The 15,633-nt window shown below is 49.8% G+C and overlaps 2 protein-coding genes across 4 annotated transcripts in view; one reads left to right on the forward strand and one right to left on the reverse strand.

The window, feature by feature from the left end:
• Nucleotides 1-10,462, forward strand: part of Crmp1 (collapsin response mediator protein 1) — a 53,158-nt gene extending 42,696 nt beyond the window's left edge. For both annotated transcript variants that reach the window (XM_057771768.1, XM_057771769.1), the window contains exons 10-14: nt 885-1,026; nt 2,062-2,232; nt 4,754-4,933; nt 7,280-7,445; nt 9,435-10,462. In XM_057771768.1, the coding sequence (XP_057627751.1) occupies nt 885-1,026; nt 2,062-2,232; nt 4,754-4,933; nt 7,280-7,445; nt 9,435-9,526 (751 nt within the window). In that variant the 3' untranslated portion in view covers nt 9,527-10,462. The remainder of the gene's footprint in view (nt 1-884; nt 1,027-2,061; nt 2,233-4,753; nt 4,934-7,279; nt 7,446-9,434) is intronic.
• Nucleotides 10,463-12,171: 1,709 nt separating this feature from the next.
• The window catches only part of Evc (EvC ciliary complex subunit 1), a 39,461-nt gene continuing 35,999 nt past the window's right edge, over nt 12,172-15,633 (reverse strand). Inside the window, exon 21 of one of the 2 annotated variants that reach the window (XM_057772465.1) lies at nt 12,172-15,288. In XM_057772465.1, coding sequence (XP_057628448.1) covers nt 15,207-15,288 — 82 coding nt within the window. In that variant the 3' untranslated portion in view covers nt 12,172-15,206. Of the gene's footprint in view, nt 15,292-15,633 lie in introns of both variants that reach the window. The other variant, XM_057772464.1, reaches the window with a different exon arrangement.

Genomic DNA, 15,633 nt, shown 5'->3' on the forward strand with positions numbered 1-15,633 from the left:
GAGAACTTCTGGTTGTCAGATTTACAGTGGTGGTTCAGCTCATCCGGAGCACTCCTGTCCCAACCTGCTGTGGTCTTGTTTCTATACCCACCATGCCACAGTCTGTTGGCGATCACCATGGCTTCATAACATTCTAAGCACAGAGCATGTGTGTGATACGGGTTTGCTAAACATGTAAGTACTGACAGTCCTAAACAGGACAGTTCTTAGGCATGTCTGGCAGCTAAGTGACTTACATATCCTAATACTATAGAGGACAGCCTCAGCCTGCATTTGCAAGCCCCAAGTCACAATCCTATCCTCACTGATACTAGGCTCCAGGTTCAGGCTCTGGATGCACCCGATGGTCCCTGCTTCCAGACTCTCTAGAGAACAAAGACAAACCCAGAGATCTGTTTCCCTCAGCTATTACCCACAGAGAGTATTTGTTCTGTGAGCCCAGCACAGAAGCCCCAGCTGCCACAGGCCAGCAGCCTCACTCTAAGAGACACATGTCAGTGTGTGTGACTCTCCTGTGACATGCAGAGATGTCAGGTTTGAGTTATAGATGGGAGACTTCTGACATATAGGACACACAGACATAAATCAGCAAGCTTTGAGTTGACAGACTGACTTTGGATAGCTGATTGTATTATTCTCTATTGAAATAGGGCTGGGAGCATAGCTCATGGGTAGGGTACTTGCCTAGCATGTGTTAGACCCTAGGTTCAATTCCAAACACCAGAAAAAAAAACATTCAGATACAATTCCTGATGCCCAGTGCCTCCTTTAGAACATCCATTAGACCCACTGGGACTTGAAATAGCACTCCTGTGCTGAGTGACCCATGCCAGAGACTGTTGTTCACAGTGAGTGTAACTCTGCCTTCTTTCTGCTCTTGCCAGTGGAGACTTGCAGGTCACAGGCAGTGGCCACTGTCCCTACAGTACTGCCCAGAAAGCTGTCGGCAAGGACAACTTCACTCTGATCCCCGAGGGCGTCAATGGTATAGAGGAGCGGATGACTGTAGTCTGGGACAAGGCAGTGGTAAGTCTACCCCGCCTCTTTCCTGGAAGAGTCTAGATGTACCCTGCCTGGCCCACCCAGGACAATGGTATGGGCTCCAGGGTCTCAAATCTTCCTTTCTTACCCGAAGGTATAGATGGGAACAGAGGGCTCCTGGGAAACTAGCCCCTCCTGATGTGATATGAATGAAGGATGGAAAGCAGCTGGTGGGCGGAAGTATACTTTAGCTTGCCGGAAACGGCTCTGTAAATTATGTCTATCATCATGTGCGCATGTGTAAGCATGGGTGCACACGTGTCACGGTGCCTTGTGTGACATTCAGAGGACAGCCTCTGGGAGTCACCTCTCTCCTTCTGTCAGGTCCTAGGAATTGAACTCCTATCATCAGATTTTGTGGGAGGCATCTTTACCTGCCGAGCCGTCTTGCCAGTCCCAACCTTATTTACTTATTTATTTGAAATTATTATTGTTTGTGTTGGGATGTTTTGGCTGCATGTATGTTTTTGCACTACATGTGTGACTGGTGCCCTTGGAGGCCAGAAGAAGGTCCTGGAGACCTTGGAATTGAAATTATGAGCTCTTGTGAGCTCACAGGTGGGTGCTGGTAATGGAATCCGGGTTCTTCAGAAGAACAATCAGTGGTCTTAACCACTGAGCTGTCTCTCCAGCTTCTCCCACCTAATTTTTTGAGACGGGGTCACTCTTTGGTCTAGAGCTCACCAAGTAGGTGTGTGGCTGGCTGGTCCTAGCCCTGGGAATCTTTCTGTCTTTACTCCCCAGTGCTAAGATCACAGGTGTGTGTTGCTGTGCCTGGCTTTTTTCATCAGTTTTGGACACTGAACTCGGACCCTCCTGCTTATGTGGCAAATGCTTTATAGAAACTTGGGCTTAGAATGGTGGCTCTTGTGCAAGTCTCAGCAGGCCTCTATGGTTCCTTTTAGCCTCCTCTGATCAGTCTTTTAATGAAGCCTGGTTTCCATCTGTGAGGACCCCACTGGAAGGCCCAGGTCTGTACCCATCTCTTCTTCTCCTCAATGTCTGGGTCTTGATTTTTAGGCTACTGGCAAGATGGATGAGAATCAGTTTGTAGCTGTCACCAGCACCAACGCAGCCAAGATCTTCAACCTGTACCCCAGGAAAGGTCGGATTGCTGTGGGCTCTGATGCTGATGTAGTCATCTGGGATCCGGACAAGATGAAGACCATAACAGCCAAAAGCCATAAATCAGTAAGTCCCAGCTCATCCACAAGACTCTTACTTTGGGTCATTTCAGAAGCTTCTGGTTAAAAGTGACTTCCCAAATCTGCCATGTGTCAACATCAGCCACTCTCACTTCTCCTATTGGAGAGATTCCAAGAAGGTCTTTGACCTGGCTAAGCCAGGCTGCGGTTGTGGTCTTACAAACAGGCTTTCCTCCCTCTGCCTCTCCCTGGCTGTGCACACAGGACAGACACATCTATTCCTGGCCATGTGTTCCTGGAAGAGCGACCTGTGCTCTAACCCCTACAGCCATCACTCCAGGCCCCAGCTTACCTTTTTAAAATAACAGCTTTGAATAGAAATCGCAGCACAAAATTTGGAACCTGCAGGGGAAATTGTTGTTCTGTTTGTGAGCAGGCTACAGAAAAAAGTAACCAAAATTGACTTTATAGTCCCCCCTGCCAACACACACACACACACACACACCATAGTATGAGATACAAAGTTCAGGGCAAGGATTGGGGGTTGGGGTTGGGGATCTGCTATTTGCTGAAGGAAGGGTAGGGAGACACTGTGAGCCTAATGAATAGAGAGGAGTGCAGAAACAGTTATGCAGAAATGGTTTACAGATGTATGTGTTGCTGGGGGAATAGACCCGCTCTTGCTCCCAGCTGCGAGTCAGAGCACTGAGAGGGACAGGTGCAGAGACAGACTCCAGGGTGTAGTGTGTGCCCCTAGGTGCTGTTACAGCAACAGGGAGACTCAGAGTGTTGCCAAAGCTGGAATCTAGTGTCACCTCTTTGGGTGATGGAGATCACATGATCACACCTGCAAACCACATGCACAGTGTGTTTTAGCAAAAGCATCAAACAGATGGGATGTTGGGAAGCGGGTAAATTGGTGGTAGCCCAAGTGCATGATGGGACTCAGGTCAGCAGCTGAAGAACTTTAAAGAGTTCTCAGCCTTGGTCTCCTCCTGAGGCTGTCTGGGTAAGGCGTAGAAGAAAGACTCTTACAGTGTGCAGACAGCACTTGGGTGCGGGACAGTCACAAACAGGAAGGCACTCAGCTCTATCGGAGGTAGAGAAGCTTTTCTTCTAGATACTCTTCCAACCACTTGGTTGTTTTCAAACACGCATGACCCACTGTTGCAATAATTGATTAAAAAAAAATAAACACAATTGAAAAGGATAGGTGAGAAGCCATTGGAGGGTGGCAGTTGGCTGATGGCATTGACTGTCCTCTTCATGTGTCACAAGCCAAGTGCAGGATTTTAGAGGTTCTGCTGTCTTTTTTTTTTTTTACTGTTTTTAGAAATTTTACTTTGTTTTTACTTATTTATTATTTATTAATATTTATTTATCATGTATACAGTGCTCTGTCTGCATATATGCCTGCACACCAGAAAAAAAAGGCACCAGATCTTATTACAGATGGTTGTGAGCCACTATGTGGTTGCTGGGAATTGAAATCAGGACCTCTGGAAGAGTAGCCGGTACTCTTAACCTCTTAGCCATCTCTCCAGCCCCTTTATTTTATTTTCTAACTATATGTTAGAAACTATATATGTGTGTGTTTATCTGTGGGATATGGAGGTCAGAGAACGTATTGAGGGAGTCAGTTCTTTCCTTCCACTAAACTGGTCCCAAAGCCCGACCTCAGATCATCAGACTTGACAGCAAGCGCTCCCTACCCACTGAGCCATCACGCAGGCTGTTGTCTCTCCAGCTGATGAGACAGCGACAGCACGGCTTTGCCCTGTGCACATACTGTAAGTGGGCAATGTTCCTCGCCTTCTCCCGGCAGGGCAGCCTGGGCCCAGTCCTTGGGATGTGATTTGACGGTGTACTGCAAGTGTTTTAGGAAGCCCATATCCTTTGACCTTTTTTTTTTAAATTAATTAATTAATTTATTTATTTATTAAAGATTTCTGCCTCCTCCCCGCCACCACCTCCCATTTCCCTCAACCTCCCCCACTCAAGTCCCCCTCCCTTGTCAGCCCGAAGAGCAATCAGGGTTCCCTGCCCTGTGGGAAGTCCAAGGACCACCCACCTCCATCCCGGTCTAGTAAGGTGAGCATCCAAGCTGCCTAGGCTCCCACAAAGCCAGTATGTGCAGTAGGATCAAAAACCCATTGCCATTGTTCTTGAGTTCTCAGTAGTCCTCATTGTTCATTATGTTCAGCAAGTCCGGTTTTATCCCATGCTTTTTCAGACCCAGGCCAGCTGGCCTTGGTGAGTTCCCAATAGAACATCCCCATTGTCTCAGTGTTTAGTTTAGGAAATTCTCCCCTTAAAAAGATAATGTCACAGAAATGTACGTTACGGCCAGAATGTCCATAGTGCTTGTCCACAGAGGAGACGGCTCCCATTCCAGAGACTCAGGGTAAGTGCTAACAGTCCCAGCAGGTGCTGTGCACAGTGGGCTATTACAGAGAAGAAGTCACTGACAATGCTCCTAATGGAGCAGCGCATTGTGTGTGCCATGCGGGTGCAAGGGAAGCCTTGGGTGTGGCACAGAAGTAAATCTGGGCTTCTTGCATTCACAGACTGTGGAGTACAACATCTTTGAGGGCATGGAGTGCCACGGCTCGCCTCTGGTGGTCATCAGCCAGGGCAAGATTGTTTTTGAGGATGGGAACATCAACGTCAGCAAGGGCATGGGCCGCTTCATCCCTCGGAAGCCATTCCCAGAGCACCTCTACCAGCGCGTGAGGATCAGGAACAAGGTGAGCACCTGCGTGCAGGAACCTCGTGCTGTGCCATCCCCTTCTTAGGGAGCTGAAGGCCGCTTCATCCCCTCTTTCCTGAGCACAGTTGATGAACACGGCTGCATGTGCCCCTGTTTGTTCTTCTGAGAAGTGGGCTTGTGTCTCAGGCCCAGGTGATCAGACAAGGTCAGGGGGGTTGCAAGGCTTTGAAGGCTGTGTTGGAAGCACCTGTGTGTGGGAGAGGTGTCTGTGAGCTGCTCGGAGTTCTGTCCTGCATCATCTTGGAGAATCCTCTCATGGCCCGCTGGAGGGTCATTGGCCTCACTTCCCAGATTAGAACCTGATTCTCAGGGCCAAGAAAGACTTCCTGGGTACCCAGCCATCACAGTGAGAATATGCACGGCCCAGCATCCTTGAGGGCTGGCTCTCTCCTGACCTCCCTAGCCCTCTCATTCTCCCCTCCTGCCAGATCTGTATCTACCTTCTCCAAGATCTTGAGACTCAGCCTTGGAAGGCTCCAGCCAAGCACAGAGCAGGCACTGTCATTGTCTGACTCAGAGAAGGGAATTTTGGACTCCTTACTGTGGCTGTCCTCCCTGTCTGTGACCCTCCTGTCACCATATAAACTTTTTACTCACAAGATGCGTACCAGAAGGGCCAGCCGTGTATGTTGCCTGTGTCTCTGTTTCTTGTGTGTAGTTTGAATGCATACTTGTGTGTCTACTTTGTATACTATACATGTGTACTCATCAATGCATTGCACACACACATGCACACATACCCATTGTGTATATTGTGCTTGCATGCATGTGTGTACATCTGTCGATTGCTTGTATTTTACATGTATGCATATGTGTGTGCCCATTGTGTGCTGTGCACACATGTATGTATGCATTCACTTATCCATTGTGTATATTATACATGTATGCATGTGTGTGGATGTGTGCCCATTGAGTGTGCTGTTCATACATATATGTTCATTGCATGTACTGAACATGTATGCATACATATAGGTGTGTGTCTTGTATATTGGAGTGCATATACACGTGCATGCACAATTTACACAGTGCATGTGGGTCCGTGTATGTGCTCCCACCCTTGCAATTCAATGGCAGCACTACTGAGACAGGAAAGGCAGACACTGTCTCCCAGCCCTAGGCCCCACAGAGTTGCCCTCATCTGTCAGCCGTCACTCTGCCTCTGCTACCAGGTCAGCACCAGAGAGGCACACATCACAGGCTCTGTGCATCAGGTGCGAAGACTAAGTTTGGGGAGGGGCAGAGTGACCTGGGGTCTCAGGTACCAGAATGGTTGGGATGCACGCTCCCCACCAAGGCCTGGCAGCATGCTGGGCTGTAGCCCTTTCATTTGCTCTGCAACTGAGGCCCATGGAGAATAGTTAATTGCCACTGAGGAAATACCTGGCCCAATGCTAAGACATCAGTTTACATCAGCGGACAGCTGCTGTACTTAGGGTTCCCTGCTCTCATGCCTGGGTAGTGGGCAGGAGCCAGGTTGGGAATGGGCATAGAATCTGCCTTTAGCCACTCTGAGCCCAGGGTAAGGGTGGTGACTAAAGGTGGCAGGATAGCAGGGGCCGAGGAAGGGGCACAGGTCACTGGAGGAGGACTTGGTAGTCAGGGAACAGGGCTGTGGGACAGGAGAGTGGTACAGGTCAAGGCGGTCCCTGCCAGCTTTGAGGGAGGGGCCTGGATCTGGGGTCAGGGAATGGTTCCTTGCCACCACTGGCCCCTAGAGGGCCTTGTACGGTGCCCTGGATGAATTCTGTTCTCCGGCCTGAGGTTCTGTGTGCTGTGCGAGATCTCCAGCAGGCCCCATGGGTCCCTTCTCCGCTCTGGGCTGTGTGGGCCTCTGGCTGACACTTTCTCTGACAGTTTCTCTGTCTCTGGATGGGGATAGCCTGCCCTATTGAGGTCATCACTGAGGAGTTCCTTGACTCCTCTGTCCTCCCTGCCTTCTCCTCACTCTCTCCTTTAACAAGTCACATGCTCCCAGTTCCCTGTGTACTTCTGTAAAGATGGGAAAACTGGCCCCCGAACACTGTAATCTGGGCCTGAGGAGCTGCACAGGAGGGACGGCAGGAAGGGAAAGTGACTGTGTAGAAATAACTTGAGGTTCCTCAGCATGAATCTCTGTGTGCATGAGTGTGAACAGATGTGCTCATCTCTGAAGCATATGCATGCGTGTAAATGTATAGCCGTGTTGCACTACAGCACATGTCTGTGTATACTCATTTGCTTGTGTGAGCATATGTGATGTACAGCTAGATGGCCTCAGGCCCCCTGCTGGCAGGACAGAGGCACAGACACGTGTTAATCTGACCCCCTTCCTCTTTCTATTTAGGTGTTCGGGTTGCACGGTGTTTCCAGGGGAATGTACGATGGCCCTGTGTACGAGGTGCCAGCTACACCCAAACATGCCGCTCCTGCTCCTTCTGCCAAATCTTCGCCTTCCAAACACCAGCCCCCACCTATCAGGAACCTCCACCAATCCAACTTCAGCCTATCAGGTAGTTTCATGGTAGCCAGGCTCCTGTGGAAAGGGGCCCATGGCCTCAGACATAAGCAGAGAAGGCTTGAAGGCCAGGGGCACAGCATAGGCAAACGTTTCTAGAGTACAGCACAGCATGTTGATTTTTGACCTGGCACTCATCGGCCCTGGGTTTAAGCATGCCAGGAAATGTTACCACTCTCATACCGTGAAGCTAAGTGTGGAGCCCAAGGATGGGTGTGAGGCAGGGGTCCTGTCATTTGCTGGATACATGCTCTGTGCCTGGCCCTCAGCTGACCCCACACCCCCAGGCTTAGGAAGCACAATCTGGATTTTATGTCATCCCTACATGGTGGTGCTATGTTTCTGGTATTGTTTGAAGTTTTGCAAAATACAGTTTCAAAGTACCAGGATTACATGTACTTGCAACTCTATCAGATGACCACAGGAGGGAGCATCACACACACACACACACACACACAACACACACACACACACACACAGAGAGAGAGAGAGAGCGCAGTGCACAGTCCTTGAAATGATCCCAGTTGTTAGAGCCAGTGTAGGGTCCTAGGGATTTGATGATGAGTGAGGTGCAGCTGGACAGCTTCAGATGAGTTGCGAAGCCTGCAGAATTCCACAGTTCAAAGGCTATGATATTGCAGTCAATGGATTTTTAAGATGCAACCATTTGAAACATGAACATGAGCTCTGTAAAAACAGGCAGTGGGCTAAAGTAGGTCAGTGGGTCATACCAACAAAGGTGTGTGCTAGCAACAGAGGGGCTGGAGCAGAGAGAAGGATGGAATTTCACTTTAAATTGTTGGAGGACTAGAGGTACCCTACAGCGAGAATGCAATGGATCCTGGGTCAGGGGACCCCAGGACACCACTCTTTCCACAATCCTTTCTTGGAATAGTCATCTGAGTGCAATTCTGGTGTTAAAGATGGCTGACGTTGTTGCACAAAGAAACCCCATGCCCAACCCTAGCATCTTGTCTGGTGTGCACAGAGGGCTGCCTTCTATGCTGTGAGGAGCCCTGGAGACAGTGGCATCTCACAGCCAGTTTGCAGACTGGCTCTCTAGTCCCGTCAGGCAACTAAATACTGTAGATATACTGTTATATGTGAATAGAAAATCTTTAGAATAAAGATAGCCATGTTTTAAGCCTGTGTTAAGGCCCTCCTTCTCTCTGAAGCTCATGGTATTGCTCTCAGGCCCTCACAGACATTTACCAAGGGTCATTATTGCTGCAGTGACATGGCTGGTTTTTCTACATTGCTATCAAGTTCACCCTTGTCCAGTTCCAAGGCAGGACAGTGCTACAGTACATAGGTGCAGTGCGCTAGTGTTAACTATTCACGGTATAGTCACCCAGCAGAACTGGTGTGGCGGGCTGTAATGGGAAAGGAGCAAAATAACAGGCTGCGTCCTGAGTTACCAGGAAGACAGACGGCTGCCAGTGAGACGGCCGGGAGAACAAGATCTATACTCTAAGGCAGGCTCTCGGTGGCTTACCTAGCCAAGCCCTGTACAGTCAAGGTCAAAAGAGAAGTCCACAAGCAGACATAGGTCACCAGAGCAAGGGACACTGTCAAAGGAAGGTGGGCTTTGGGGACAAGCCAGTGTGGGCATGAGTCCTACCTTCTCAATCTAATGTCTGTGTCCTTAGGGCATTCAGCCTGAGCTTCAACTTTCTTAGCTTTGAATTGTGGGTAAAACACATATCCATCATAGCATTTTTTGTTCTCAGCACAAACTAGTGCCCCAACACTGCCTGCACACAGTAGGAACTCACTCTGCAGGAGTCAGAGACCTGGGAGGGCTGGCAGGTACCCAGGGGAGATCAGGCAGGTCTACAGGTCAGGGAGGCTTCCTTGAGTGAACCTGGACAGGGTCTTGAAGGTAGGTTAGAGTGATGAGCATTTCAAGGTGGGGAGGGCAGAGGCTGGGCATCAGCACACCAAGGTCTTACCCCACACACTATTGGCCTTCTGTCTCTTTCAGGTGCCCAGATAGATGACAACAATCCAAGGCGTACGGGCCACCGCATTGTGGCTCCCCCTGGTGGCCGCTCTAACATCACCAGCCTCGGTTGACCTCAGATGAGCCAGAGAACGCAAGAGTGAAGGATTCTGGGAAAATGTCCATTCCTTTTCCTGTCTGTGTTTTTGAAGCCCACAGTTTTAGTTGGTACTGATGGAGGGGAGATTGAGTGATGCTCTTTCCTTCTCTGTTTAGGAAGAAGTGGTACTAGTGTGGTGTGTTTGCCTGGAAGTTCCTTGCCCACAGTGTGTGTTCACACAGACTCCACCTCAGAGCATGGTGTCTCCATTTTCCCTTCCTAGTGATGATCCCCAGGTGTAGCATTGTCCTATACCATCCCCTCCATTCCTCCACTCACCTCTGAGTGATGGTTCCTTTGCGCCCTGTAGCTGTTCTAGGATAGGATGCATGTTAGTAAGTTACGTATGCAAGTCTGAGCGCGGCTGACGGACATCGCCGAGGACTGACATAGACACGATGCCAAGACCTTAGTCCCCAGGGGAGACTCCCAAACTCTTAAAAATGAAGGCTCTTCCCTGAGAGTCTTCACTGGAAAGATGTCATCCCCATCCCCACCCTGACTGAGACCTGTGAATACGCAGAATGGCAGGGAAGCCTTCCACCTGGTCATAGAGCTCCATCACCCACGTCCCGCGTCAGCAACCCGGTCCCTGTACCTGGCCATGGTGTCTTTCTGGTCTGTGTGTTCTTCCAACCAGCCTTGGGCTTTGGGCCCAGCCAGGCTCACACCCAGAAAGGGGTGTCCTGACACCCCCCGCCTCAGGCCTGAGGATGTGGGGATAACAGCTCTGCCAGGCTGCCTGAGTCCCTGTTCCTCCGAGGAGGTCAGTGGGGCAGTCAGATTTTTACAGTTTTGTACAGTTTTCCTTTGTATTCACTTCCATTTTTACTTAATAACTGACTTGTTGGTGGCTCTTATTTCTGAATTCAAAGCTTGTGAAAAAAATAAAGAAATTAAATTGCCCGTTGACCTGAGTGGATGTTTTCGTTTGAGTGGATCAAAGGTCTAGCAGTCATCCTGACTCCGTGATGACCAAGTACTGGGGACACTGAGGATGGCAGGTGGGAGGGAACGATTAGCACATGCCTTGGGAGAGATGGGTCAAGACCCTGGTAGGCTTCTGGGATATGCACTGACTGACAGCTCAGCTCACAGCCAGGGCTGCATAGGAACTGGGTCACTAAGGACAGAAGTGCTCAGTACTCTCCATGTTGCTCTCCAGAGCAGAGGGCCCAAGAGATGCTGTACCTTTCTATAAGGAGCCATACTGCCCTCCAACCAAGTCAGCTTGGGTTTAAAGAATCCCAAGGATCCCCAAGTGAAGGGCACCCTTGCAAATCGAGGTGGCCATCTTTCTCCACAGTTCCACAGAGGCCCCGTAGGAAAGGACATGGGACTAGACCAACTTGGCTTCAGGGGAAGGATCCTTATTCGTGGTGGCTAATCCTATGAGGGAAATGCATTGCAGGACTCTATGAGAGGCTAAGACCTCTTGGGATTTGCTGTGGATCTCCTGGGCACCCAAACAGTCCTTTCTTCATGCCCAGCTACTGACTTCAAAATCCCTGCCAGGCCATGCTCAAGGTCCGTTGGGCAGCTTGGATCCCAGCAAGTGTCTGACTGTATAAGGGTAAGCTTGCCCCACACTGGGAATGAGGTTCTGTTCCCCCCTCCTTCTGTGTTTGGGGCTGTGTACCAACTCTGCAGAAAGCCAGAATCTGACCACCCCCTGCCTCCTGAGGAACTGTGGTCTTCTATGATGACCTGGGAATGAAGTCATGTGGGCAGGTACTGGACAAGGGCTTCTCCTAGGCCAGCCATCCCCTTCTGTAGTATCCCTAACTCCCCTCTGAGCTGCCTTCCCATGTGTGGTCTCCGAAATGTAGGAGAGGTCCTGGCTTTAACGGTATCAAGGAGTCATGGAGAGAAGTTGAGGCTTGGCAGCATACGGCTGGGTTAGAGTCTTCGAAGAAAGCTTTAAATAGGCTATTGATGAAGGCGCAGCCCAGATGCAGACAAGACCCTGGCATTTCAGAGATGCCAGTACCACGGGACAACCACCAGAGACAGTAGCATGTATGGAGTGGAGTCAGCCCGAGCCTAGGAGATCAGGGTGTGCGCTGTAGTTAGCAGAGCCAGAGAAGAGGAGCCGTCCAGGCTCTTCCCAGTCCATAGGATTGTGAATGGGTTCCGAACCTCTGAGGCTGAACTGCTTACATTGTTGATCTTTGGTTTGTTTTATTTTGATTGTGACTGCCCTGGCTCTTTCCCCTTAGAATAAGGAAGTATTTAACTTGGGTTTTTTTTTGTTGTTGTTAAATTTTGGCTTATCTTATTTTATTTTTTTTTATTTATTAAAGATTTCTGCCTCCTTCCCGCCACCACCTCCCATTTCCCTCCCCCTCCCCCAATCAAGTCCCCCTCCCTCATCAGCCCGAAGAACAGTCAGGGTTCCCTGCCCTTTGGGAAGTCCAAGGACCTCCCACCTCCTTCCAGGTCTAGTAAGGTGAGCATCTTTTTTTTTTTTTTTGAGTCTTTTTCTTTTTAAAAAACGTTAGAGACTTCAGACACTTTCTAAAGAGACTTTGGAAACTTTTTATTTAATTAATATATTTTATATTCTGACCATAGCCTCCCCTCCCTTCTCTCCTCCCATTCCCTACCTCACTTCCCCTCACCTCCTTCTAGCCATCCTTCTTTTGAATTCACTCAGACAGAGGCGGACTCCCCCTGGGCATCAGAAAAGCATGGCACATCAAGCTGCCATAAGACCAAGCACCTCCCCCTGTACTCAGGCTGGGCAAGGCATCCAGCATGAGGAATAGGTTCCCCAGAGCCAGCCAAAGTACCAGAGACAGCCCTGCTCCCATTGCCAGGAGTTCCACAAATAGACCAAGCTATTCAACTCTCACATACATGCAGAGGACCTAGGTCTGTCCCATGCAAGCTCCCTGGTTGTTGATTCAGACTCTGTGAGTTTCCATGAACCAGGCTAGCCATTTCTGTGGGTTTTCCTGCTATGTCCCTAATCCCCCACTCCTTCCCCCAGCCTCCTACAACCTCTCCTCCCTCTCCTCAGCAGGACTTGGGATATTTTAAAGAGACTAAACCTTCCAAGTGAATTTTTGGGGCTGGAACTTTTGAAGATATACTGCTTTATGTCCTGATTCCAATATTGACATAGCATCTTGTATGCAAATGAGAATGGAAAGGTTGCAGTTGAGTAGCAATGTGTTTGTGTGCCAAGTTGACAATGTGTGTGTCATTGACAATGTGTTTATGTGTCGAGCTGACAAGGGGTCAGTTGTACTGGCTGGTTGTGTTTGTCTCTTTGTTTTTCCAATATGGATACCAGCTGGAGTCATCCAAGAAGGGGGGGATCTCAATTAGAAAATGCTTCCATAAGACTGGACTGGAGGCAAATCTGTAGAATGTTTTCTTGGTGACTGATGTGGAAAGGCCAAGCTTAGGGTGGGTGAGACCACCCCTGGTCAGGCGGTCCTGAATGCTATGAAAAAGCAGGCAGAGCAAGCCCTGAGGAGCAAACCAGTAAGCAGTGAGCCACAGAGTGTCCCTCCAAGGTCTCTGCTTCAGTTCTTGCCTGCAGGTTCCTGTCCCCAGTGACAGATTATGACACAGAAGTGTCAGATGAAATAAACCCTTTCCTCCCCAGGTTGCTTTGGGCCATCAAGTTTTATCATACAATAGAAACCCTAAGAGACTCAGTTACCAGTCAGTCTTGGTGCTGGAGGAGATGAGAGACATCATTTGTCTTTGTCACATTCACACCCTCAAACCAGAGGACTTAGGTGACAATAGGGATCCCCATGCAAGCAGCGTTGTAGAATTCTACAGGAAAGAAACCATAGCTTTTCCATATATTCAGATGACATTCTTCGTGAAAGCCACCAGAGGGCACTGTGGACTCACGCTGAGAACACCAGTCTGGGCAGACAAGGTTGGTTTGGTTAAAAAGATGATTACAGGGGGAGTGAGTGTCTCAGTCCTTAAAGTACTTGGTTTCTAAGCATGGGACCTGCGGGGCCATGTAGCCTCTCTTAATTGGTGAGTTGGCCAGTGAAAGTCCTGGCCAACAACCAATCAAACAAACAAACAAACAAAGGTGGATAGAACTTAAGAAGCCATATGGGAGGTTGTCCTCTGGTCTCCAAATGTACACACACACACACACACACACACACACACACACACACAGTATACACATGCAGAGGGCTTTCCATGAGGGCCACCTTTCTAACTAGCCAGTTCTAGTTCATATTTTAAGAAACTAAAAGTCCCGAAAGTCCAGAAGATCCCTGAGAGGGGCTACTGGGTCACAGAAGCCAGTGTGTTCTAGAAATCGGTGGCACTGTAGAGCTTTGCAGTGTTGGGCTTGCCCAGGGGTAGCACACATTGACCTATCACTGAGAAACACCAGAGATGAACAGTTGGGTACACCCCAGGGTTGCTGACCATCGGTCCCCACAGGCCTGAAACAGCAAGAGCAACTCCTCAACTCCTGGGCTAGAGGTTTTTATTTGGAATGAGTCAAGGATGGCTCATGTGCAAGGAGGCTAAGGCCCGGGGAGCAGGAGAATGGAAGAGGGAGGAAGAAGGAAGGCCAGATGCTGCATCAGTCGAGCCCTCAGTCAGAAGTGCCTGGCCTCAGGCATCACTCTCAGGCACACTGGTGTCCCTGGGCAAGAGTGTGAAGCAGTGTTTTCATGTGTGCCAGTGCTCATCTCAAATGCACCAGTGTGTGCCATTCACAACCTCCTGATTGCATGTGGGTCTGGGTCTGACATGAGAGACTCCATCTTTGGCATCAACAGCTTTCACACCCAAACAAAGAGTGATCACACCCAAAGTGTTGACAGTGATGATTGGGGATACCTGATGGTGAAAGAGATTGCCCCCTGAGTGGGAAAGACCTCTGACCTAGGGGGCAAGTGGGGCTGGTTTGGAAGCTTATGGAAATCCTCCCATCCCTCTGGAGGAGCAGGTGACCTGGGGACCTCTCCTCAAGGGAGGGACTGCTGGCTGCTGGAAGATTTCCCTCCTCAGTGAAGCCTGAGGGTAGAGATATTCTCCTATGTCCTCCATGCCCAAGGAGGAGATTTCGTGGTATGTGACAGGCACGTGTGGTCCCCAAGCTCCAAACAGTTCAGAACAGGCCTATGGATTTGAAACTCCATGGCTGTGCCAAGGACACTGGCTCTGAGACTCTGACATCCTTGAGTAACCAGGTCCCAGGACTCCTGAACCAAAAGATAGAAATGCCAAGACCAAAAGTTGGCTGGTCCTGGTTGGGACACTGGAAGGACATAACTATGGAGCAATGGGAATGAAACAATGACTTTGGGCTCAAACAACACCAGTAATACTGAGACCCTGGCAGGTAGGACTCTGTGAAGATGCTGGGAACCAGGGGACATTGGGTAGCACCAGGACACCGTGAGGCTGGAGGGCACTCCCGAGAGAGGAAGCAGTCAGGAAAAGAGCACCAGGGCAGAAGCCGAGGTTCTCCAAGGCCTGTCTCCACCACCTCCAGTCCTCCCAGGCACTTGGTGGTCATACCATTTCCACTTTCTAAGGTAGGTGGCATCCCCTCTCTCAAGACCTGCCTTCAACTCGTGGCCCAATCTGAACCACAAGGCTGCAGCCACAGAGGAAGCCAGGAGCGCAGTAGGTCCATCTCAGCAGGGTTCCAGCTACAGATTGCTTCTTCTCTGCAGCATCTTCCTCGAGTTCTCTCCATCGCCAGCGTCGCTGTCCTGCTGACCCAGCCTTCTGCTGCTGTGGACACAGATGGGACGTGAATGCTGCCCTGTGAATGCAGGACCATCCAGCCGGAAGAAGTGAAACTTCTGGGGGGTGGATGCAATGTGCAAAAACCCGGCAGAAGCCACCCAGCAGCACAGGAGAATGGAGACACCGGCTCAGTTGACACAGCAGCCCCAGAGGTGATTCACCAGTGACAGTTCCCAGCAATGCAGACAACTTCTGTTATGGTCCCTCCCTGCCATCATTCTCAGATTTTATTACCAGCATTTCCTGAGCCTCACAGGAGTACCCCGAGAAGGGTCACTCACTCCCAGACTTCAGACAATTGACAGCGGTCAAGAGAAAGGCAGTGGG

Source organism: Chionomys nivalis, chromosome 6 (assembly GCF_950005125.1).
Source record: "Chionomys nivalis chromosome 6, mChiNiv1.1, whole genome shotgun sequence".
NCBI classification, from domain to species: Eukaryota; Metazoa; Chordata; class Mammalia; order Rodentia; family Cricetidae; genus Chionomys; species Chionomys nivalis.